Genomic DNA, 25,657 nt, shown 5'->3' on the forward strand with positions numbered 1-25,657 from the left:
TCAGACTTCCCTCAAGAAGAGTTGGGCAGTATACAGAGTATTCACAATAGGTCAAAAGAACATAGTAGAACAAGTAAACACTGACCAGAGCTTGGTGTAAAAGAGATAATTATTTATTTAAAACCACATCTAGAAAAACACACAGGCACTAATAGTAAGCAATTCAAAAACACGGTCACTAAAAGATATACACTCCCTTGGAAGAATTTTAGACAAGTCTTAAGTAAAGCCCCACTTATTTTCAGACAGCGGTGAGCGCTTAACGCAGATGGCACTCTAATAATTCGTTTTAAAAGGGAGAGAAAAGCAGAGTATAATATGCAACAGATCCCAACACTTTCATAAGAACAAAACAAGAGAGGAAGGCAAGTAAAACCGTGAAGTTAGAGTTCAGAAGGCCGGATCCACTTTCAGAGGATCAGAACGAAATGTGTCCAAGGTCACACGGTTGAAATGCACAAGAGTCTTGCAAACGTTCAAAAAGAATTGGACCAAAAGAAAGGGACCAGTTAGAATGTCAAGGCGGCCAGCCCAGTCCAGAAGGTCAAGGGATTATTATTACCTTGTAGCAATATTTAGAAAGGGAGGCCTGGCGGACTCGGTACCTTAAAGTGGTGAGAATACTCCAGCGGGGGCAGTTGTTCCTGGCAGCGGATGCAAGTCGGGGGAAGAGAGGATCTCGTCGGGGAGGAAGACAGGAGTCCGTTGCACTGCCAGGGAAGAAACCAGCCGTGGAGTTCCCAGGTAAAAGGAGCGGTCCTTTTATTTGCGGTCCAGTTGTAAGTGGCTATCCGGTTGCCGGGGTGCTTGCCACAGGCAATTCGATCACAAGACGGCCTGGGATGTGAAGAGAAGAAGGTAAACTGGTTGTGCCCACCAGTCCGGGGAAGAAGCCTTTCCAGCCGGGAGATCTTCTCTGTCGTCGGAAAGTGGTGAGTCGGTTCCGCAGGGCTCCACCGGTGGTGTTGTGGTAGGTCGGCTCAGCTTCTCCCTCGTCGGATTCTCAGGTCCTGTGGCGACTTCTGAAGTTCCAGTCCCCAAAGCCCTGCTTTTATGCAGCACACCCACACCCCCATTCACTCAGCCTAGCTGTCAATCAAACATGCTAAGTGGTGAGCCGGCCTTGGGCCAATCACACAAGAGTGTGACTTGAGTTACCAATGTAACTCAGTCCAGGGTGCCTAAACCCCCTCCCAGACCCCCTGTGGTACCCAGACAGAGTGGCACCACTTTTGGAGGCTTCTGTGGAGACGCCTGCCAAAAAGTGGAACAAAGGGCTCGACTTGGGTTGGAGTCACAGAAGAGAACACAAACGCCATTTTATAATCGAGTCCTGGCAGCAAAAAATACCAACCGGCGAATTAATATTAAATAGATAAACCGGAAACCGGCGGTATGTTCGAGGCTATGAGAATTAAATAATTAAAGTTGTTAGCCTCGAACAATGGGAAAATCCCATAGGGATATATTCGCGGACGGATATAAAAAGTAGTATCCACTGCCACCAGCCAAAACTCGATCAGGGGGGACGGAGACGTGCCCCCTCGACTAACAGACCCAGGGGCAATCGAATTGCCCCGACCACTACGTCCACAATATGATGGTTTGTACTGGTTTCTGTTCATAATTTGGGACTAGTAAAGCCAATGATGACTTTACATGCCCTGGGAGACAGTAGTCAGTCCCAGGGTATGGAGTCTATGGTGGGGTGTCACTATGACACCCCTGTGTCACTGCACGGAGGGTGCTGTGTAACACACATAGTAAAAACACATGAGACCCTATGGAGTAAAGGACCCCATAGCCCATAAAACACATTAACAGTCAAAGGAACACCATAAATCATGTCCAAGAGTGGGAGAAAAAGAGTCTCACTCTTGGCAGGAGAAAAAAACTCCAGAAATCCAGCAAAGCTGCTGGGGGACTCACTAGGTTAGGAAATTCAGCCTAAAGAGAGAATTCTCCCTAACAGGCCTACCATGTCTTGACGAGAGGTCCTGGAGACAAAATCCTTAAGCTGTACCGGAGGAGAAGTGTGGAATAACTCCCTCCAACGCGACAAGCGATTCTTCAATTCCCTCCTACCGAGGGCGCTGGACGGGCCCCAGGTACTCAAGACAGAGTGCATGAGGGTCCGAAGCCAGGAAGGAGCGGTTGCACGAAGCACATCTAGTGAATCCTCCTGCAGACAAAATGCAGCCAGGGGGAGGCAAGGCACTGAAGGGGGGTTAAGATTGAAAAATAAAGAAGGGGAGCAAGCATCAAGTTAAAAAAGTCGCTGCGCTGACTGTCGGGTCTGAAAATGTCCGTGTGGAAAAGGTACTGAGACGAAGCGCCAGAGGGCGGGGCCTCGGCTAGCCGTTCCCACACCAGAGGCCGCGCCCCGCGCATTGTACTAAATTTGAAGGGGAAGCTAAATTTTGCGCTGCCAACATTTCTGGTACCATTCCCATGTTGGGGGACGCCCACAAGGATGGAGGAAAGTGGACAGGACGTATGGGTACTAGTACATAAAGAGCAAAAAGTGAACCGGCTGCTGGTGTATAAACTGAAATAAATACACACGCAACAACATCCAAATCCTGAGGGGCCCAGAAGGATCCTTGAAGATCTCAGAGGTGGACAAGTTAAACACAATGCTAGAGCACCACACAGGTGGTATGGCGGGGTGCCAACTGGGAGCACAATACAAGTAAACTACTTTGCCACCATCCCTCCCCCCACTGCCCCACGGGCCATGCTGGACCTGATCGAGCATCCCATTTCCCTTGAGGTGGTAACAGCAGCAATTAAGTGTCTGAAACACACAGCCCCGGGGCCCAATGGCTTTACAACGCGACTCTACAAAGTATATGCCCAAACCTTTACCCCCCCGCACACTATCTCCTTTCTAGTACAGGGAGCATCTCGCCATCCATGGAGGAATCTCTAACGGTGCTCATATGCAGATCCAGAGGACTGCAGCTCCTACAGGCCTATAACACTAAGGAACAATGACGCAAAGATCTTCTCCAAGATCCTGACATCCAGACTCTCTTGGGTTATGCGCCATTTGGTGCATCCTGACCAGACAGGGTTTCATCGCAGACCGCACCACCCATGACAATATCAGGCGAATTCTCAATCTCATTGAGAGCACCTCCAGGGCAGGTGCAGAATTGGGCGTCATCTCATTAGATGCCTACAAAGGGTTCGATCTAGTGAAATGTGGTACTCACCCACTATGGGTTTGGCCAAAACCTTCAAAAATGGGTCTTAGCCAACTACCAGCAACCCACTACATCGCCGATAATCAACTGATGTAGATCACCGAAATTAGAAATCTTGCGGGGCACCCACCAGGGCTTCCCCCGATCACTCCTAATCTTTGAATTAGCAATGGATCCATTTGCCACCAGGACATGGGCCAACCCGCGGATACAGGGTCTGCAGGTAGGGGAGCATTGCTACAAAATCTACCTATATGCCGACGACGTGCGATGGGTATAAACATTTCATGGATGGAGCAGGTAGCTAGGCAGGAGCCCAGTCCCATGGGCTAAGACCCATATCACCTACCTAGGGGTCCTGAATAAGGTGCAGCAAGTTCATCAGGCCAATTGTCTGCGTTTATTCAGTAACCTAATGGATGACCCAGACCACTGGAACAAGCAAAAGGTTGTTGTGGTCCGGGAGAATTGGCACCCTCAAAATTAACCTGGTCCCGAGGCTCCTTTACCACTCCCCGGGAGGGAGCTCAGGAAACTGCAAAGGGAGGTGATGAAGTACATGTGGGGCAGGAAAAAACCAAAGGTTGCCAAAAGGGTGATGCCGAGGGTGTCCCCAGCGGCGGCCTTTGAGTCCCAAGCAAGTCCAGGTACTGCCTGGAGGCACAACTATTATTTTCCTTCACATGGCAAGAGACTAACTATCCACCGGATGGAAACACATTGAGGAATCATGGGCTCCAGCCCCTCTTTCAGCCCTGCCCCACCTCAGGCTGATGAGTTAAGTTCCTGGGACGGGTCCATTGGTCTCTACCAGGAAAGTTATCCACTGTTAGAGGAAGGCTGTTAACCAATGGGGCGTCCACACTACCTTAGGCCCTGTCACCCCCAGCATTGGGTAACCCAGAGTTCACACTGAGGAGCAATCTGGCAGAGTTTCGCAGAGGGCGACTTATCTCAAATGAAAAATTCTTCCCCTATCCTTTGAGGAACGCAAAGCCAAGTTTCAAAACCCGGTGGAAGCGAGGTTTACGTATTGCCAGCTTTGGAACTAGACGTTGTAACAACACGAGAGCGTAGGGTGGGAGGGAGGTTAATGCACTAGAACACACCCTGACTGCACAAGCACCCAGGGGCAAAACCTCAACCCTCTACAAGCTCATAGACAGATCGGACCCCGCTAAGAAAAAGAGCTTTATGTCCAGGTGGGAGAGGGATATAGGGAGGGAGCTGGGGGTGGAGGAGTGGAACCGGATCTGGGCATGCCCATTTAAAAGCTCCAAGTGCATCACAAACAGGGAGGGTACAGAGAAGATGTGTTACAGGTGGTACGTCACACCAGAAACCCTGCACAAGAGTAACCCCTCACTGTTACCACTGTGCTAGAGGAGATGCGCAACCACAGGCTCGCTTTTCCACCTCCTGTGGTCCTGCGAGAAGTTTGCACGATTCTGGAAGGAGGTATTAGCGCACATTAAACATAAAACTGGGTTGACAATCCCTTTGGATCCGGGGGTAGTACTTCTGGGCAACACAGGGTGTTTACCCAGACAGGCCCCATAGCAGAACTGATCACACACTTCCTTGTGGCAGCAAAGATTACCATAGTGTGCCTCTCTAAGAACACTAAGGGCCCAGCGACCAACATGTGGTGGGTGAAATGCTGGGATACAGCGATCGCAGAGAAAATCACAGCAATGAGTCTAGGGAATCAGGGAAGCTTCCACAGCACCTGGTCCCCCTTTCTCGAATACGCAGAACAGTTCCCAGGAACAGTGCACAAGCTGCTTACTCTCAGGTGGTGCACAAGGTAATAACTCTAGAGGGGTACGGGGGTGTCCCCAGACCGTGGCACTCTGGGGTATACCGGAATAGACATTGACTTAAGAGCTCTCACCATTTCCATGGAGGCACAGAATATCGGTGTAACCGGTCAATGTAGGAGTAACAAGATGGTCTAATGCACTTGGTTGGCAATGTGATTGTTCCATATGCTGCTTATTGACTCCCCTATGTTTTGTTCCAGTTTCTTTGTTCCATTAATTGCTATACAATAAGAATAAATTGGGGAACAAAACAAGAAAATTGATCAAAGTCCAAGAGAATGGGGGGGGGGGGGAATGGCTAGGCTGCAAACAATCAAGACAGAGGAACTGCGGACTATAGTACTCACAAAAACTAAAAACCAAGCCTAAGTGGCATTGGCAGTAAAGAGATGTGGTTCACGGAAAAGTAACAAAATATTAGAGTTCATCATATAGACACCAGGAGCCGAGTAACACATGACCAATCCTTTCTTTGCAGACACAAAGATTGGGGAGTAAGATCAGAGGGCACATGTGGAACATGAAGCAGGCATGAGCAGGGTTGCATACACATGGCCTTCATTAGTTTTAACTTTTGCTGTGCAATGTCCCCCCCTTTCACACCTAGGCATAGATATACCTGACAAAGTCAGAAAGATTCCCAACATCTGACACATGCGCATACAAAGCTGACCAATCTTCAGTATAATGTCACATTGTGCTCTGAAGGAGGTAGAGGTTTTAACAGTACTTCTGTTTTTCAGACTGGAGTATGCTACTTACAACAAAAATTCAAATGCTGCTTCACAAAGCAATGTTCTTCCAATTGAGGACAATGTTAGAAATGTTATACACCCAAAAGAGGAGCTAGATCAGAAGCTGGATAAAAATAGTTTCAAGTGAGCCCTGTGGCAGGAAGAAGGTGTAGGGAGGATGAAGGATGAAACAGATGTACAAAGTAAAATACTTACTTTTTTATGCTTTAACGGTGATACAGTACTGCTATCTTGTTGTGTCCTGACTTGTGGTATGCTGCTCTGTGGTATGACGACTTGTGGTAGGCTTATTTGCAGCGTGCATGGGTCTGGTTGTATGGGGCTAGGCTGCTGCAGAGGGGCGGGCTGCTGCAGGGGGCCCGGTTGCTGAAGGGGGCCCGGCTGCTGAAGGGGGCCCGGCTGCTGAAGGGGGCCCGGCTGCTGAAGGGGGCCCGGCTGCTGAAGGGGGCCCGGCTGCTGAAGGGGGCCCGGCTGCTGAAGGGGGCCCGGCTGCTGAAGGGGGCCCAGTTGCAAGAGGCCATCTTTCTTTTTAGGCAGAGTCCATTTCTGAAGAATCAAAGGAAAACACATCTGTGTGATATATGGCAGGACACATGCATCTATGGTAAACGCCATCATTCGAGAATATATTAAAATGTCTTTTGACTCAAATTTACAGAATACGACATGCACAGCTAAAAGAATGTTACAAAGTCTCAATATAAGCTAAGTCACAAATGTTTCAAAGTAGTGTTTCAATGATCTACTATGTAATAATAGTTATTTTAGACAGAAATCCACCCAAGAACATTTATCTAAAAATCTAATGAAATCGAGACAAATGCTTCTTTCTTGTGTAACAAGACTTCCTCCTGAAAGACACCAGTTATCATTCCATAATAGAAATAGGTTATATACATTGTAACAATTAGTACAGAATTAATTATTAGCAGACAAATTGTGGGTGTTGACAATGCATATGTAACCAGATTCACTTATGAGATTTAATAGAAACTGTGACAATGCCAGTAGATAAGCTAAACAAAAATAAATAAAAAATACAAAGTTATAGAAGGGGTATTCGTTAAAAAGGCTTATGGCCCTTTTGAATTGTCGCCTTGGCTCGATACTGGAGATGTAGGGAGTGGGCTTTTCCTGTAGCAGTTGAGGTCTTGGGAAATGCTATCTTGGGTAGACACCTGGTAAAGAGGTGCTCAGCTTTCAAAAGCTCACACCCTGAAAGGAGGTGGAAAGGCAGGTCGAGGGAAATGGATTTCTCCTTATTGTCTTATAGGAGAGTCTGATCAGGTACTCTGTTCTCCCCAAGACTGAGTAAACAACCAGGTGGCATGGTGAAATGAGTCAATGGATGCGATCTGGGGAATACCCTTTTAACCACCAATATGGGGCTCACTGCTTAAAGGGAGAAATCTGCTGGTCCCTAGAAACTGTCTATGACTTAGAGGATGGGTGCTGCTCAATGTTGTTTCATCACAATACCCAGATTTCAACACCATAATAGGATGGTTGTATGCAGAGTTCTACACAGTATGGGTGTGATATGAATCTAGAACATGAAATAGTTAAAGGAAATTATTCATTATGCAATTAGAATTGTTACAGATTGGCATGGTGTGTATAGATTACAAATCTTAACTGCTTTTCCACATACACTTTGTAGGAGTGGGGTAGGACAGTGGAGCAGTTCTAAATAAAAATGCTATTAAAGGCAGTAATAAAGGGCCATGGCTAGCAGCCCACAATATGGCTGCATAACTTCAAGCTCCTGGCCTTGTTACACCTTATTTGTATATATCGGCATTCATGCTTAATGGCAGGTGGAGATTGTGAATGCAAACTCTGACTTCTCAGGCGATCGCTGTGGAACAGCTCTTATACCCTCAACAATTATGCAATGCTACTTTGTGCGACTATTTCAGAGTCTGTAATGTTATGTTACTATGGTGTCCATAATGGAGACAGCTCACCATACGTGTGGCAAGCTTGCGCCTCACAACACAACTCCTGGTGCTGACCCTCTTCCTCCGGCATGAGCCTCGTTGTCCCCATCCTCATGATCTGCAGCGACAGTGAGGCAGGAGACCCTTTCAGCCACTCCACATGCTCTGTTTCCTTGTACAACTATGCTCAGGTCTTACACACACACTATGTGTTGCCTGGGATTTAGAGGGAAAGTGTGCTGGCCGACCCTTCGCTGTGAGGTCTGACTACACCCATTTTGTTAAAGGCTGTTAATTCCACTCTCTACAGGTACCCAACTGCAGTATGTGAACTATCAGTTGCACTGAGGAAGTGTGGACATTTCCTACCAGTTGACATCTGTTTTCTGTGTGACACTGCTCCTAAGACTGCAGCCATTTAAAGTGTACCCATTCCATACACTTGGCATTAGATTACATTATATTTGGGCTATGGTAACTGCTGCAGCACTTTAGCTCCTTGGTTTATTAAAAAGCTGTTGCCATTCCAACTTCGGCTATAAGATACTACCCTGTGCATCACAACATTTTAGAACCGTCAAATAGATCTGTCTCTTTGGTTGCTATATTTGCAGATCCAAATGTCCTCCAAGAGAACAATTTTCTCCATGGAAGGGAAACCTACATCACATTTGTCGTCCCACCGTCAGTCGTCAGGTTCAACGCCAGACATAGCCTATCACATATACCTGAGCACGGTTCCATCTCAAATTTCAGTCTTCCAGCATACCATGTCTTCGGTTGACAAATGCAATCAGGACCACTAGGGAGAGAACACATGAAACAATTCACAGGCACCTTACTCATGCTGTGGAATGCATATCTTGTATTGAAGACCAGGTTAAAGGCCAAGGACATCTCCTGAGTAGGTTTTGTGAACTGGAAGCTACCATCACTGATTTGGTGAACAGGAACTGATGCAACAACTTTAGATGTTCTGGGGTATCCGAGAATCTGGAAGGTCCGGTCCCCATTGCCTTCTTTTCTCCTTCACTTTTAACCCAACATTGGAAAACCAGAGGGTGCATCAAGTTCATTTAAAATCAGGGGTGTGAGATACAAAGCCTAGAACTTGGATAGCCCGTGTCCTATGCTTTGCACAAGTGAATTCTGGAGATGGTAAAAAATACTGATCAATTGAAATGAAACTCGATCACCAAATTTTCACATAGAAATGAGTTACGGCCTCACCAGTCCAGCAAGAATGGCTATTTCAACCTCAGCCCCAAACTCTAATTATTCAAAGATCCTGCAGATGCAGCTCATTTTAATGAACAATTGACATCCGATGACACCGAAGTATGAACATCCTTGCATCTTGACACCTTTGTGATGATGCAATAAGCCTCAGAAATCAGCAACAGACACTGAAGACAGATAGGGTTGAAATTCCAGAACACCATACAATCCAGATCTAGGTCAAGATTGCTTGATGCACAATGAACTCCTTGCAAGCCTCCAGTGGAGACGCACAAATCAAGGTCTCCAGTAAAAAACACTTTTAAACCGTTATCAGGCCAAAAGAGGTGTGATGACTTGTTTCCTGCCAAATTATTTCCAATCTTTTATAGCTGTTTATCCAGGCAACTATCATTCTACTGCAGTATGTTTGATGGCGTCCTCATGGACTCTCCCTCCTAATCCTCCCTCCCACCCGCCCCAAGTAATTTACAAGTGATAAAGTAAGCAGTATTGCTTTATAACTGCCATGTATTTCCGTAGGTTTGCTAAACATTGACACTTGTCTAGCACAGCTGACTATTTAAATTACCCTGTTCAATGAAAAGGCAGCACAAGCTGCAGTCTTCACTTGCACTCAGGGCTCTCCAAAGTCTTCTTCCTTTGGTCACATAAAGTTCAAAGGGGATAATAGAGAGTGCAGCAGTAATTATCACCTAAACGCTTAAAAGTGCCAAGTGCCGGTTGGTCAGAAAAGTTGTTTCTTTTTCAAACAACTGCAAAGCACCAGTAATCAGGATGGCACTTTTATCAAGCTATCAAGTGTTTGTAATCCTCTGGAGCCTCGTTTTTTATACTGAACGTTTCCTTGCCATTCACAGCATTGCGAGCTGCAGATAGCTCTTTCTGTGCCCCCTTCTGCTTCCTGGAGGAGGCGGAGCCACGCTGCAACACGTGACGGATCACGTGACTTATCAGGACATTTTAAACAGCCGTGAGTCACCCTCGCGGCGTTAAGCCCGTCGGGGTAAAGGACACTGGCTGTTGTGTGGCTGTTCGGCGCTGGAGGTGCTCACTCTGAAAACAGGAGGTGATTTGACTTTTGCTGGTGGATTGCCTATGAACTTTGGCTATAAGTGTGTTTTTGCTGGAATTGGCATTATTGAGTAGGCAAAGCAACTCGGTGACTATTTGATATTTAGTGGCTGTGAACTTGCCCCTTTTTTTTCTTCATATTATTATGATTTATGTGTTATTTGTTTTGTTCTGTGTAGTCTGTTGAATTTATCCTTCTACCAAACGTTTGCTAGTTTTTTAATTATTATTTCGCATACGCGATTGCCTAAGTGAATTGTTAAGTGTATTGCTATCTCGCTGTCTAAATAGATAGCGGGAGAGCTGGTGTGAGCGTGGAACAAGGTGATTTGATTTTGTGTATTTATTTTATTTTTCTTTTGATATTATTATTTATTATTTAACTTTGTGTTGACTATGTACCGGTTAATAAATTCACTGAAAACAGGCATGCCAGAGCATGTGGTAAACACATATAAACTGGTCCCCCCTATAACCAAAAAAGATTTAATTGTTAAAAGACTTAAAGCCAATACAGACAAAAAGCGAGCGAGTTCCTTAAATATAGATATTCGCACTTTCTGTACATTAGACGTTGTGGGGTCGGAAACAACTACCTCTGTCCTCCCACAAAGTGAGACCAATATGCTACCAATATCTAATATGTCTTTGGTCCAAACTCCTTAGGCTATTTGTTCTAATGCTTTGGCTCTGACTGAAGTACCAATTACTCTAAATATGCTTTCTAAGGAAATAGTGTCTGATCCAAAAGCATGTTCTACAATTGCAACAGGCAGGAAGAGAAGTAGCGGATGCAACAATTGCATTAGCTTATACAACAAGAGAAATAGGTATTTCCCAAGTAAGTATCAGTACCGATATTCAAGTAGAAACACTAGCGGCTAAATCGCCCTCGGCTGTACCTTTGTGTTCCGTTGCTGCTCAGCATTTATTACGAGCTGAATATGGAAAATTAACAGCCGTGGGTGAATTTAGTGACGATACCTTAGCCTCTATGAATGAGTCCAGTCCACATGATCTCGAAACACCTGAAGTCATGTATAAATGTTCCAATATGGGTGATCTGATACAATTCGCTGAAAACTCACATATGCATATATCTTGCGTTGAAAATGTACAAACTCAAGCTTCTATTCCCCCAGTGGAAAAACTGAATCCAGAACTATATAAATCTCCAGTACTTTGAGAAATCTCCATCTAGCATCTCAAATCTATCCTTTGTAGCCCCAACACCTAGACGCACTAGATTTAATGATCCTGACAATAATCATCCGTACTTTATATGGCATCTGACTATCATGCATAAAGACAATAGGTTCTCTTTTCCTGAGGCTCCGGCATTAAATAACACGTTAAGTGCAATGAATACAGCACTATTGTCCTTAGCAAAACTATATGAATCATTAGAAGAAAAAATATCATGTCAGGCAAGAGAAGTACATTTGATTTATTCACTACTTAAAAAAGAACAGCAAGCGCAAATTCCAATATCTCGTCCACTTTTATTGAAGTTCATAACTCAATCTACCCAAACAAGTGTACCTCAAAAACCGGACATTACGGGAGACTTGGCAAACTTAGCAAAATATTCCAACTTTGCAGCAGATGCCGTCCAAGAACCAAGCACTCAATTAGTACCCGGTAACTTGACAGAGATAACCTCAAAAGTGCAAAAAACTTCACTTACTATCCAAGGCGAGAGTGTTCAACCAGTCCTTGTTGACCCAATCGGGGTAACCCCAAAAATACAAGGAATATCATTTGCACCCATGTTTACCAACTTGAAAGCCCAGATGGCAGCTCCTACTCGGTCTACTGAGCAGGTTACTGACCTTATAACTCAGCAATCCACTGTTAACAGTAATTCCGTGTTGGAAGTTATAAAAGTTACGAAATTAGTGATCTCGGCTAGGAAAAAAAGGAAATTGAATTTAAACTTTGAAAATCAGCTTAGGAGAAAAGAAGCCCTAAAATATAAACCACTAGACTACTTGCTTGCTATCGCGGTACTTTCGTCCAAAAAAACGATGGGAGATGATGTGCTGGGTTTAAATATGGGTATGTCCACTCAAGCTATAGATGCAGATACAGCGGCCCTTCCAAATCTTTTAGCCGCAGATGCAGTCCAAGCCATGAGTTCTGTAGTAGCTCCGTCCAAAACTTTAGTCACCCATGGAAATGCATCATGCTCAACTGTTGACATCATACAGAATTTACGCAAAGATGTACGGGCGTCTTTTGCAAAACACTCTAAGGCAAATGATGCTCTCGTGCAGTGCTACTCAGCTCCTATTCGTGAGTGTCAAGCCAATAAAGTGCATGGTACTCATGTAGAAGTGGGAAATGCACATTTAAATAATACTGTTAGCATGTTGCAAGATCTACGTGAAGAAATACGAGTCTCTTTTGAAAAATATACCAGAGAAAATGAAGCCCTTACACAAACCATCAGGTCAACTAATCAAGGCATACGTAGCAATCCTGATCAATTTAAGCAAGTTACTCATAAAGAAATGCCCAATATTGAGCTTCTGTTGAAAGGTCCTAAAATGTTACAAATAATGGCACAACAGGTGTCTGCTGAGCAGGGGATTATGGGCCCCTCAACTGATAGTAGGTCACCCAGGATCCAACCGACTGAGCATGACCCTGGGATGTCTAGGCATGTTGGTAAAGGCCAATACAAACATCATCATCGCCTACTCATCAGATGTCGTGGCTATCCTTTTGCCACATATGACCTTAATCGTGCTAGTTTTTTGAATATTTGTGCGGAAATTACCGCACTTGAAGACATAACATCTGCGGATATCGGTTTAGTGGTATTTGTTAATGATATAGACTTAACAGAAGCACGATTGTTTATTCAATCAACAGTTGTTTTAAACACTTTGTGGCTAGCGCGTACAGCTTTCTACAATCTGGGCTTCATTCTAACGCAGGATCTGACCCTCCATGACACAAATCTAATGAATATCGATCGCCCAAAAATTATAACATATGGTGACAATGTAACATCTGTAACATCGGCGGAAGGGTGCACACAAAATGTCTGGGTAGCTGACAATTGTAATGTGAGATCATAACAATCCCAGACAATGGTTTCTATTAGCCTACTCTCCTGGAACACAAGAGGTCACAGACATCTGATTAACAACAAGAGCAAGGAGCTCCTTCAGTTTGACATACTAGTGCTCCAGGAGGCATGGCTTCGTACAATACCAGCTTGGGATCAATATAACATCTTTATGGTACCCGCTATTGAGCAGTCTAAGGGACGTCCCATGGCTGGCTTGTTAATGGCCTTTAAGAAGGACAAGAATCTTGAAGTTATTTGGCATAGATCTCCCTCACCCTGCTTCCAATATGTTAAGATCCAGCATGGTCAAAGCTTTTGTGCTATAGTGAACATATATTGGGGGAAAAGACATCTGTCCTCTAAGGTCTTTTTTGAGACTCTGACCCGGATTCTTGATCAATTGTTATTAGACAACACTATCAACACATTTATAATGGGCGACCTAAATTTGCATTTATTATCTTCTAAAAACCTGAGGTCTATGCTTGATGAATGTCGTTGGTTGTCTATAATGGCTGATCAGAATTTTGTTATGGTCAATGGCTCACTACAGGGAGATGTGCCAGCTAAAACCACTTGGCACAATGCTGGTAATCATGCAACCCTGGACTATATCTTCGTAAATGCTCACTTTTTGAATAATATAACCATGTTCTCAGTCAACTATTCTGAGTGATCATAGTCTACTCCATTTGACATGCGATTGGCCAAAAAAAAAGAAAAATAGTTTATAATATTAACATGTCTAATTTACAGGTTAATAATGCTGGCAATCGTATAAAATGGTCCCAGTCGAAATTATGCCACTATAGAGATATGTTATCCGAATTATACTCTGTTGACAGTGAATGTGATAGTGGATGCTATGACATGCTATGCAGATATTCCCAACACAAAGAGTACAACCCAAACATGGTATTCAATCTCACCTTCATGCCTTTGACCTTGAGGTTAAATGCAGGAAAAGTGACTTAATGAGGAATATAAAAAAGCTATCTATTGTATATAGTCTGAATCCAGGGTTTAAACTTGAGCTCATAAAACAGCTAAAAAACGAGTATAAAAAATGGTCTAGAGGCCGGCTTTCTTCCCAATATCAACATGATGGAGAGGTAATGTTGAAACAGATTGTCCTCAAATCATCTGGGGGCATATGGGCTCTGTTAAATTCCATATCAATCAAAAGTTAGCCTGCATTACAAGTGAATTCCATCTCACAGCAGTGTTGGAAGGTCTTCTATGGCAATATATATACTACACCATTTTCAAGTATCGGTTTAAATTGGGCTAACATTGTTGGCAATCATAAGGTGAATTTCGGCCATGATGATATACTCTTTTATATATCCAAATTGAGTGTTTCCAGAGCTGCTGGACCAGATGGCCTACATAATGCTTTAATCAAACAAAATCGATACCTATATATTGTACCGCATGTTTAAGCACATTATGGGGACAGGCTCTGTTCCAGCAAATTGGAAAACTTCGATCATTTTGCCAATATTCAAGAAAGGAGACAGGGCAAATCCGGCCTCCTATAGACCCATTGCCCTGCTAGACTGCCCTGGAAAAATCTTTGCACGTATGATCTTGGGTGAGCTTAATAAATGGTTAAAATCAGCTCAACCACAGAGATCCCTTTCAAACAGGATTTGTCCCCGGCCTAGGTACAGCTGTCAATTTGGTGACCTTGCATGCCATCATCCAGTTAAATAAACAATATAAACAACCAATATATGTGGCTTTTGTGGATTTTAGGTCCGCTTTGGATCTTGTTCCTAGGGAACTCTTTTTAAGAAATTTATGGACTTAAGGTGTCCTTGGCACATACTCAAATGGATCATTGAATTACATTCAAACACATCCATTTTGATTCGTTTGAATAATGAGGGGTTGATGTCTGAACCCATAGAGACTTCAAGGGGGCTGAAACAAGGTTGTCTGTTGGCCTCTGCATTGTTTAATGTTTTCCTATTAGACTTTGGGGCCAGTTTTAGGGGGTTGACCATTGATCCACCTAAATTACAAGGAGCGGCCATTAATTGGCTTCTCTACGCCGATGATATGGTGTTATTGTCTAAAACACCAGTTGGCTTGCACATTATGTTAAATGCGCTAGACATCTATGCCAAGAACAACTGCATCAGTATTAACACTAGGAAAACTCAGGTGATGCAATTTGGTGTTAAGAAAGGACAAAAAGCATGCCATTGGCAATTACAAGATACTAATCTTCTGGTTGTAAAGTCATACATATACCTGGGGGTCATATGACTGATAAACCACATGAAGAACATCTTCAATTGAAACATCTGAGTGCATTATCTCAAATTCGAATAATTCGGGCAAAATACTGTACATTTTCTATAGACCCCTTGATTATTTACTATAAACAAAAAAATGTTCTTACAATTTTGTATGGGTCAGAAACAAAAAAATGTCAATCCTAGGTTTACTGGTCCAAATATGAAAGTAGTTATTGGAAAAAATCACTCATGCTGGCAAACTCCGAATCAATGCCGATCATTAGACACGAATTAGGTTTAATATCACTTTATGTAGTATACAAATGGAAAGTTTGCCAACTATATAGAAAATGAATTATGAAAGAGAGCACTTATGGGTTACTCACCATCATATCTCGATATCTACTGATATCAAATGATAATTTTGCGAAAACATGGCGTGATTGTGCTAAACATTTTTTTACAAGGAGCAGATGTTTCTGAAATGTTACTTATCGAAAATCCAAACAAAGCTAAATCCAAATTTTGGAGATCAGACTGGATTAAGACTCGAGATGCTTGCCTGAACATTCAGAAATTTGTTAAAAATCCTTTTGCCTTAAAAGTACAGGGACTTGTGGAAAAATATTTAAAGCAGTCTCCTAATCCCAAACATCGGGCATATTTTTGGCATTTTATATTGAATATATGGCCCACAAAAGAGATATTATATAGATAGAAGAAGATACCTGCCCAGGTGTGTCGTTTTTGTAATCAAGAGGTTGAAACACCTGGTAATTGAGTGTGTTGGTCTGCTAACAGCGAGGATATTTTACTCCAGGCATTTGTTTAATGAGATTGCGGTTATCACACATGACCAACTAGGGTTAGTACTGCATGGAGGACAATCAAAACGGTTAAGATATGCACTTGTGAACTATTTAAATCAATTAGAAATCAGGTCATATGAAGTGAATGATGGCTAAGAATTGGAAATGTGCAAATGTACTTATATACCTATCATGTATGTAAAGTTGAAAAACATTGAGAGTGAATAATGATTAACTTGTGATCACCTAAACAAAATTGTTTGAAAGTCTGTATAATTGTATAAAATGAATGATGAAATCTTTCTTTTATGAATTCATTTTAAATTTTGTAATGAATATGTTGAAAGGTCAGGTTTTTACTGGTCAAAATAACAATAAATAAAAAAAATAAAAAATAAATACATTTTATCAAGCTAGTGTTATTGTTTTGCAAGCACAAGTATATGTTTTAACATTTTATAAAGGTCAGTCCTGTAATTCCATAACTAAAAATGTAAATTGATAAATAATTCATAGTTACAAAAGGGCCACTATAAAACACTGCATTATCTCCATGTTTTTCAATAAAGTTAATGTTAGGTTAGTGTATCAAATGTCATAGCGTAAACTATATTTAATTGCATAAGAGAAGCGGCATCATATTGACAAGCACAAAAGAACACTTTCGCAAAATAAAGTCATTCACCGTAGTGACTACCTTGCTCCTAGTCCATAGGCCCCTTTCCTCCATAATTGTGGGACATTCCGTCCTTCGGGACGGGACCGGAGCACTTTTGTTAAAAAGCATCAAAATTGAAAAAATGTTGTTGTCCTCTTTTTACGCGGGGTACCACAAGCGGCCGTAACCCCGCACTCCTGAGCTCCGCCCCGCGCATCGCCCTTCAGTCCTCTTCTATCGCCTGGTCTGTGACTATTTAAGCAATTATAGAGGATACTTATTAGAGGGGACGGCGGGCGGGCGTATGGAGGAAAGGGGACTATGGACTAGGAGTAAGGTAGTCACTATGGTGAGTAACTTGGTTACGTCCCGTCCCCTTTCCTCATGTAACGCAACAAATAAACAAAACAAACAAACCTACTTGTGGGAGATTCCAAAACACTCCTCACAGGTAATACGGGTGGATGGAACTTCCCTATTGAAAAAGGTTTTTAAGGACAGCCTGGCCGAATTAAGCATCAGCCCTGGAGCCTAGGTCCAAGCAGTAATGCTTTCTAAAAGCTGATGAGGAAGCCCACGTAGCTCCCTTGGCAATGGTTTCCAGGGAACATATTTTTGGAAGGCAACAGCAGCCGCTTTGCCACGTTCAATATGGGCATGAATGCCCTTCAGAGGTTGAATGCCGTGAATGGTATACGCTTCGGAAATACAGGTGGCAATCCATCAGGAGATAGTAGCATTTGAAGCAGTTTTCCCTTTCGGGTCTTCGAACGTAACAAAGAGTTGAGGAGCCCCAGAGTTCCGTTGTTCTGTCCAGATAGAACTTCAGAGCTTGTCTGACCTCTAAATTGTGTAATACTCTCTCGGTATCCGAGGCCGGGTCGGAAAAAAGACAGGTAAAGATATAGACTGATTGATGGGGAAAATCAGTCACTAATTTAGGAAGGAAAGAAGGATGAGTGTGTAGCACAACATTATCCTTATGGAAAGTAAGGAACAGATGTTCCACGGACAGAGCTTGAAGCTCACTTACACGCCTTGCCGAAGTCACTGCGATCAAAAAGGCAACCTTCCAAGCAAGGTACTTTAGATCCGGCATAGCCATGGGTTCAAATGGTTTATGGCATAAGGCGGTCAGGACCACATTTAAATCCCACTTTGGATGAGGATTGCGTACAGGTGGAAAAAGATGTAATAAACCTGCGAAATGCCTTTTAATGACTGGGTTTGTCAAAGAAAAGTAACAGGTGGATAGGTAGGCGGTAATAACCGACAAGTAAGTCCTACAAGACAAAACATGAATGCCTGTAGCAGCCAGATGAGAAATGAGCAAAAGCACAGTGTCAATCGTAGCACGTCTGGGGTCCAGTTGCTTAGCGAAACACAGGTAACAAAAACAGAGCCACTTACTCCTATACTGAGACCTCGTAGAAAGCTTCCTGGCCGCTTGGATAATGCGCATATTGTCCTCGGACAGGTTAAATTGTGCTAGGGACTTGAATTCATGCACCAGGCCGCCAAGCTAAATGATTGTGGGGAGGGGTGCCACATCTCCTGATCGCACTGGTGAAGCAGGTTGGGAATCAATGGCAGTCTGATCGGGGAACAAATCAACAGATGCTGGAGTTCCGAAAACCAGAATCTGGCTGGCCACCAAGGAGCTATGAACAGGAGAGTACAATTTGCTGCATTCCTGAGCTTGCAGAGTGACCAGTGAATCAGAGGAAGAGGCGGGAAGGCATATTCCCACATGTTGTGCCATGGAATCTCAAGAGCATACCCTAGAGAGGAGGCCCCAAGACCGTTCCTGGATGCATAAAGAGGAAGTTTCCTGTTTGTGGCAGTCGCAAAAAGGTCCACTTCTGGAGTGCCCCATTGGCATAAGATGTTGGAGGACCTCCATGTTCAGTTCCTACTCGTAGATGGCTGCTGTCTGTTGGCTGAGTGAGTCTGCAGTGACATTGAATTGCCCCGGAATGTGTAGCGCCAGTAGCCAAATGCTGTTCTGGATGGCCCTTTCCCAAATCTGAATAGCAAGATCCACAAGAGGTGGTGACTTGGTACCACCCTGCTTGTTGATATAAAACATCGACACCGAGTTGTCTGTGCGGACGCGGACCACCCGGTTCATGATGGATGGTTGAAAAGCTTTCAGCGCCAGAAAAACAGCCAGGAGTTCCAAATAATTTATATGAAACTTCCTGTCCTGAGGCGTCCATAGATCGAAAACCTGGAGATGATCCAGTGTCGCACCCCTCCCCAGAAGGGAGGAGTCCATGGTAATCGTCACTTGTCAGCAGGGATCCTGAAAGGGGGGCCCCCCACTGTAAGATTGTTGGTCAAGGACCACCATAGAAGGTCCACCATCATGCAGGATGGAACTGGGATCATCTTGGAATCCGAGTCCGAAGCCTGACACCAAGTGCTCCGAAGAGCTAGCTGCGTGCGCCTCATTTTGAGGCGCGCAAGAGGAAGAGAAAGCACACATGAGGCCATGAGGCCCAGAAGTCTCTGGAACCACCAGGCCGTCATGTGGTGTGACTGGATGAAGAGTTGAGACATGGCGAATAGATCCGCAATCCTGTCCACTGTCAAATACACCCTGGAGTCGATTGTGTTCCAATGGAAACCCAGGAAGATCAGGTCTTGGGAGACTGTCATGGAAGATTTCTGCCAATTCAACGACAGCCCAAGATGGAACAGGAGCTGGAGGAGAGACTGGAGATTGCTCTAGAGGACAAGGGCTGCATAGGAGCCAGTCGTCCAGATATAAAACACCTGTAGCCGAAAGGAAAGCAGCGATGACCGACATCTTTGTAAAGACGCACAGCGCCGAGCTGAGACCAAACGGGAGCACACAGAACTGGAAGTGTTCCCCTCCCAGGGAGAACCGCAGATATTTTCGATGCAGCCTCCATATCAGGATGTGCATATATGCGTCCTGAAGGTCCACTACGCTGAGCCAGTCGCCCTTCCGAAAAGAGGACTTTATTTGGCAGGGTGTGATCATCTTGAATTTCTCTTGGGGAAGAGACAGGTTGAACTGGGAAAAGTCAAGGATGGTGCGCAGGCCAGCCTGGTTGGGTTTGGGCACCGTGAACAGTCGAGAGTAGAAGCCCTCCCCTTGTTCCCCTAGGGGAATAGGTTCCACCGCCTTGAGGTCTAGAAGCTTCTGAACCTCGGCTCTGTTGGAAGGGAGGTTTAAAGGGTGGGGTATGGGGGAAAGGCAAGCGAAAGCCCACCCGAGCGATGGACAAAACCCACTGATCGTCGGTTATGGTCTGCCACGCCTCCAGATGAGACGAGATTCATCCTCCCAACAGAGTCTTGTGCGACCGACAAAAAATATCATTTTGCAGACTTGTCGGCAGGGAGACTAACTGCCCCTGGAGAGGAGGCTGTTGGGCGAGAGAAAAAACCACCATGTTGCTGTTTTCGACGGGTGCCGCCAACTGTGCGCGCCCGGCGTTCCTGGAACCCCCTGAAGCCAGAGAAGGATCGAGACTGTGACCTCTGTGCATAAGGTGCCTTAGTTGGGACCTTTGCCAGGACCAACAAAGATTTGGCGGTTTGGGTGCTCGCCTTGGTCTTCCTAAACTCGTCATACGTAGAGGAATGGAAGAATTCCTTGCCATCGAAGGGAATGTCCAGAGCTTTATCTTGCACCTCCTTCGAAAACTTTGTTGCATGGAGGCACGCTTGGCGGGAGGAGTCAATTCCCATCAGGCCGCGAGCTGAGGTATTCACATGGTGTGCCGCAGCTTCCAGGAGATCTTGTGCCAACATTCTGGTGTCTGACAAACCGGCCTTGAAGTCGTCTAGCCTATCTGCAGGAATGCACTCCTGGAAATCAGCCAACTCCTTCCACAGCTTCATATTAGCTGCCACCAGGATCAGCTCGGTATTTGCTTGGCGAAGTTGCAGTGCTGAGTTGGCAAAGATTTTCTTGCCCGAGGAGTCCAAAATCTTGTCTTCCTTGAAGAGAATCTGAGCCGCAGCCGTACAGGTTGCAGAGGCCGGCTTGGATTGTAACGTGGCCGCAGCTACCACCGTCGAGGAATGGAGCGGACAAGACGCCAAGGCTATCTCCTTGGAGGTGTGAAACCTGTAACGGGCGGCAATTCCGTTATTGATATGTAGCCCGGTGTGGGGCTTATCCCAGACCTTAAGGGCCTCATCCAAACATCCTTCTGGAGGAACAGGCCGGTACGCTCTTGTGGTGACAAGGGGAATGCTCCCTAAAGCACCCCTTCCTGCAGAGGGGGGACCTCAGGTACTGGAATGTCGAGGAAGGCCATCATATCCAGACCCGGTCATGGTATGCTCTGACAGAGCGGGGCTGCTCATCGCTATCCTGATCTGCTTGAGGGTCATCCAGCGAATCTGAGGCAGCCGGCTGGGCTGCCACAGGTTTTAAAGTGCTATCCCGCTCTACCAGTATCTTCTCTATGGGAGACAGCGGGGGCAGGGGAGGAAGAGCTGGAGGCGGACCGATAGCAAGAGGTGGTATCACCGCAGGAGCCGCTGGAGCCACCGGGGTGAAAGGTGGCGCCAGAGGTTCAGGATAGATTTCCTTGAAAAGACCCTTAAAGTACTCTTTCATAGGGTCAGAATGCATGAGCCTCTGAAATTCCCCGAAAAATACGTCCTCCGATGAGGGTTTAGGTGCTGGGGTAGGCCGAGGCCTCTCATATGGGCATACCCCCACAAACGCAATGATGATGGTTGCCAGGAAAGCCCACCACCAATCGGTCCTGCATAGACCAGCGGAGCAGAATTTGGCGGAAGTGAGACAGTATGTGGCAGTGGCATCCAAGCACGCCAGTCATAAGAAGGGTCGAATGGATTTTTACATTCCACCCGAGGTGAAAAAGGCTTCTCGGCCCCAAAAGTAAGATTCCCAGCACCCGCCGTCGAGAACATAGGTGTAAGGGAAGAATCCAAAATGGCCGCTGTGGACCATGAGGGGTGGGCCGCCATTTTATCGATGTCTGAAGAGAACTGCGTTACATGTGTAGATGAGGCAATTGTCTCCTCAGGCTGGTCAGGGGACTTCAGTAACACCTTAGCCTTGGCACAAGGATCCTCGGCAGAGCCAGCAGTGGGAGGTCTCAGATGTTTGCTTGACAACTTAAAGGTGGTCCCAAAATTAGCCTAAAAAGGAGGAACCTCGGCAGAGCCGGTAACAGTAGTTACGGTGCATGACCGCCGTCTTTGCCTGCTAGACAGAACCGATATCACGCGGCTCTGAGCACAGGAAATCTGAGGAATCACCCTTACAGACAACACCTTAGGGACAGGTCTCTCAGTTTTGTCGGTACAGACCTTAGCCTCACAAAGAGGAACCTCAGGTTTCTTCCCGGTATGTGTAGCTCCCTCGTGAGGGGCTTCAAGCCGTGGCTTGGTACAGAAAGCTCCAGAAAAGGAGGCCTCAGGGCGGGGCTGGTGTCTGAATGGAAAGCTCCAGAAACGGAGACCTCGGAGCGAACCACGGTGTCTAAAGCCACAGATTAAATGGGCTGACGTTTAGCACCTGACATGTGAACCTCGGAAACGTGATCCGGTCTTGACAGGTCCGTCGTGGGAACCCTCAGAGAAAACTCTGGTATGCCTATTAGGCCTGCAAGGCACCTCAGGAGAAACCCTAGTGGTAGAGCTGCTCGAGCCCCTCCTGGACCAAGAAGACACAGGGAAGGAGTCCCCCAGCCGGGGCGCCCTAAAAAGTAAGTTAACGTACCCGGCGTCTCTTCTTTTCGTCGATGAAAAGCTAAAGATGAGGTGGAGGAACACGCTGAAAGACGTCCTCCCACCGAAGAAGACAGCGTTGAAGTGCCCGGACAGAAATGGAATCGCAGTAGAAGCACGAATCCCAGCGGTGGTCCGGCCCGAGACACTCCAAGCAGAGAGAATGGGGATCCGCCCTAGTGAAGGGATGTTTGCATGAAGAACAGGACACAAATCCCAGATGTTCCGGCATAGACGGAGGACTAAGTGACCGCAAAACTGGAACAGGGGAGAAGGACAACAGGAACAAGAAAACATTTTCCCAGTGATGCAAGTGCGTCCAGCCCCGACCGTGCATAGAAAAGGACTGAATGGCGATATGCTGGGTGGGGCTCAGGAGGGCGGGGTTACGGCCGTGTGCGTTACCCCACGTAATAAGAAAAGAAGGACAACATTTTTTTAATTTTGATGCTTTTTAACAAAAGTGTTCCGGTCCCGTCCCGAAGGACGGAATGTCCCACAAGTATGGAGGAAAGGGGACGGAACGTAGGAGTATGTACATTATCGCACAGTCAAATGCTTTCAATGGAAAACCTAGTGCTTAGTTATGCGCTCTGTTAGTTACATATATCAGAACAAATGGTGCTCAACCGATGGGGCTGCTAGCAAATTCCTTGACATTTTATCAGCCTGTAGCTTTATACCAGCTGCTTTGAAATTGACAGTCCACAAACAATTTTTCATCTAGTTTGCCCAGTACTCCGCCTTCTACTCGATCCACTACAACGCCATTGCTTAGTCTCTAGCTTTGCCTTTGCTGTTACATAATGAAAGCACAAAGCTAACTAGATCTTTACAGAAATAAGTGATGATTAGCACCCAGCTAGGGACTGTGCCAGCCAATTAGGAAGCTCAGAACGCGGCCTGTACTGTCCATATCAACAAGCCTGTGTTCTGAGCTGCATGGGCAGCCGGTGCTCCTTTCTATTCCCCACTCCCACTTCATCTAGTAGCACCCACGTAGTTTCCTACGTGGGTGCCAAGAGGTTTTTTTCTTTTTAAACTTTTTATTGATTTTACTACACAATACAGGTAAATAAGCTCTGCATTCATCACATTAGCACAGTGTAACTAACAATGCCATATGTTCAAATGCGTTCCGAAGTCAGATTTCCCCCCCTTCTAAACCCAGATTCAACTGCAAGCTTGCCCCCCTCCCCTTAACTGTGTGTGTGCTCCTTAAATATAGAAGTATCTGTGGGCTGGAGCTAGGTGTGCTTAGTGTCTCCGTTAGCGATCTTGCCAGCCTCCTTGTTTAGCAGCGTACCAGTCCATGTGTGTGATCTTCCTCCCCTCTTATTCCCTTACACTCTATATATACAAGTCGATTCTTTCCCGGAATCTAATTGCTCTGGTCGGGTTGTGCATCGATTGCCTCGTAAATGCTGCTCCCTCTAGTTGGCATGTCTTAGAGAGAAGTGTGGCCCACTCAAGAGCTGAGGCTGGGGCTTTAGCTTTCCAGTAGATGAGCATGAGTTTCCTTGCCGTGAACAGGATGAGACTAATGAGTTGCGGACTAATGTGTCTGCGTGCCATTCTTCATAGTCGGCACCAGTAGCATAACCTCGGGTGTGAAGGCCACATATGCCCCCTTAATGTCTGCTACCTGCTTATGCACAGCTGCTAGAAGGAAATGATACCTGGTCATTGCCACATTGGGTGTCCCATTGCACCCATAGCACTGAAGCCCCTCCAACATTCGTTGGTAGGGGCAATCCCCATCTTGTGAAGTTTGGTTGGGGTGTAATATAATCGTTGACGGATTTTATATTGGATCTCTGTTTTTAAAGTTCACAGAGGTTAGCAGTGTAGTATTCAAGAATATCAGGTATGCCGATTTGGACCCCTAGGTCCTCGGACCATGCAGTGGCTAGCGTATGATTTCTGCTCAGGTTGCTGGGGATCGCCATCTGGTAGAAGGTGCGGATATGTGGGAAGGACCCTTGTTGTTGTTCCATCTCCCTCTCACATGTAGCTGGGGTTAGGTGACGGGAGTCCCGCGATGTGTGGGTGTGTATCGTGACTTGTATCGTTTAGTATGTGAGCCAGTCCCCATGATCTAGTCCCATCTTTGTGCGTGCATCTTTGAAATGCAGGAGCGACACCACCTCGCATATGTCCATTAGCCGAATATTTGCCCAGTCTTGATCCTATTTGCTATGTACATTCGGCGTTGGCCCATACGATAGGAAAGCCTGTAGACTGGACAAAAGTGGTGCGTTCTAGATTGGTAACCCCTGGATGGCCCTGTTTGTGCCATTGCAAAATCATTGGCCCTATAATCAGGTGCTTCTTAATGTTTGCAGAGAGCTTATTCGGGGGTATGGCCATGGTTTCGATTGGGGTTAGCGGTTTCAATAGTGCTACTTCCACTGCCCTCAAGCTGGATTTGTCTGTTGTGTCTAGCCAGCGTTTCATCCAGCAGACCTGGGCTGCTTGATGATAGGCCTTCAGGGATGGGGCTGCAAGTCCGCCATTTGTCTTGGGCGCCTGTAGTACTAGTCGGTGGATCCGCGCCTCCCTCCCGTTCCAAATAAATTCTGCAATTGCTTTGTCCGGGTCTTTCATTGACCTGGGTGTCGGGCTGATTGGGATCATCATTGCAATATAGATTAATTTGGGGAACAAGTTAATTTTCAGCTTGTTTACCTCCCTGTCAAGGAGAGGGCTAGAGCATCCCATCTGCTCAAATCATGGAAGATGTTCTCCATGGTCTATGGGTAATTTAGGTCCCGAAGGTCATCCAATGAGGTGCTTATATCTATGGCTAGGTATTCGATATGTCGCGTTTGGAGTGTGAATGGTGCCACCCCCCCTGGGGTCCCACAGGATGTCTTGTTGTAGTGGTACAACCTCGGATTTGATCCAGTTGATCTTGTATCCAGCCATTAGGCCAATCTATAGCAATATTGCTCGTATGTGCGGAAGAGAAGTGGGGCCATTGCTTATGTAGAGCAGCATGTCATCTGCATAGAGGGATACGTGATGCTCCTCCCCTACCTGTTGTATGCCCGCCCAGCCGCCGTCCGCTCGAAGTGTGA

The 25,657-nt window shown here is 45.6% G+C and overlaps 1 protein-coding gene across 10 annotated transcripts in view; it reads right to left on the bottom strand.

The window, feature by feature from the left end:
• LOC138569465 (uncharacterized) overlaps nucleotides 1-25,657 on the bottom strand; it is a 2,298,575-nt gene that overhangs the window by 1,305,993 nt on the left and 966,925 nt on the right. For all 10 annotated transcript variants that reach the window (XM_069647455.1, XM_069647449.1, XM_069647446.1 and 7 more), the window contains one exon: nucleotides 5,983-6,333. In XM_069647455.1, coding sequence (XP_069503556.1) covers nucleotides 5,983-6,333 — 351 coding nt within the window. The remainder of the gene's footprint in view (nucleotides 1-5,982; nucleotides 6,334-25,657) is intronic.

Source organism: Ambystoma mexicanum, chromosome 2q (genome assembly GCF_040938575.1).
Source record: "Ambystoma mexicanum isolate Mex_15411 chromosome 2q, UKY_AmexF1_1, whole genome shotgun sequence".
Taxonomy (NCBI): domain Eukaryota; kingdom Metazoa; phylum Chordata; class Amphibia; order Caudata; family Ambystomatidae; genus Ambystoma; species Ambystoma mexicanum.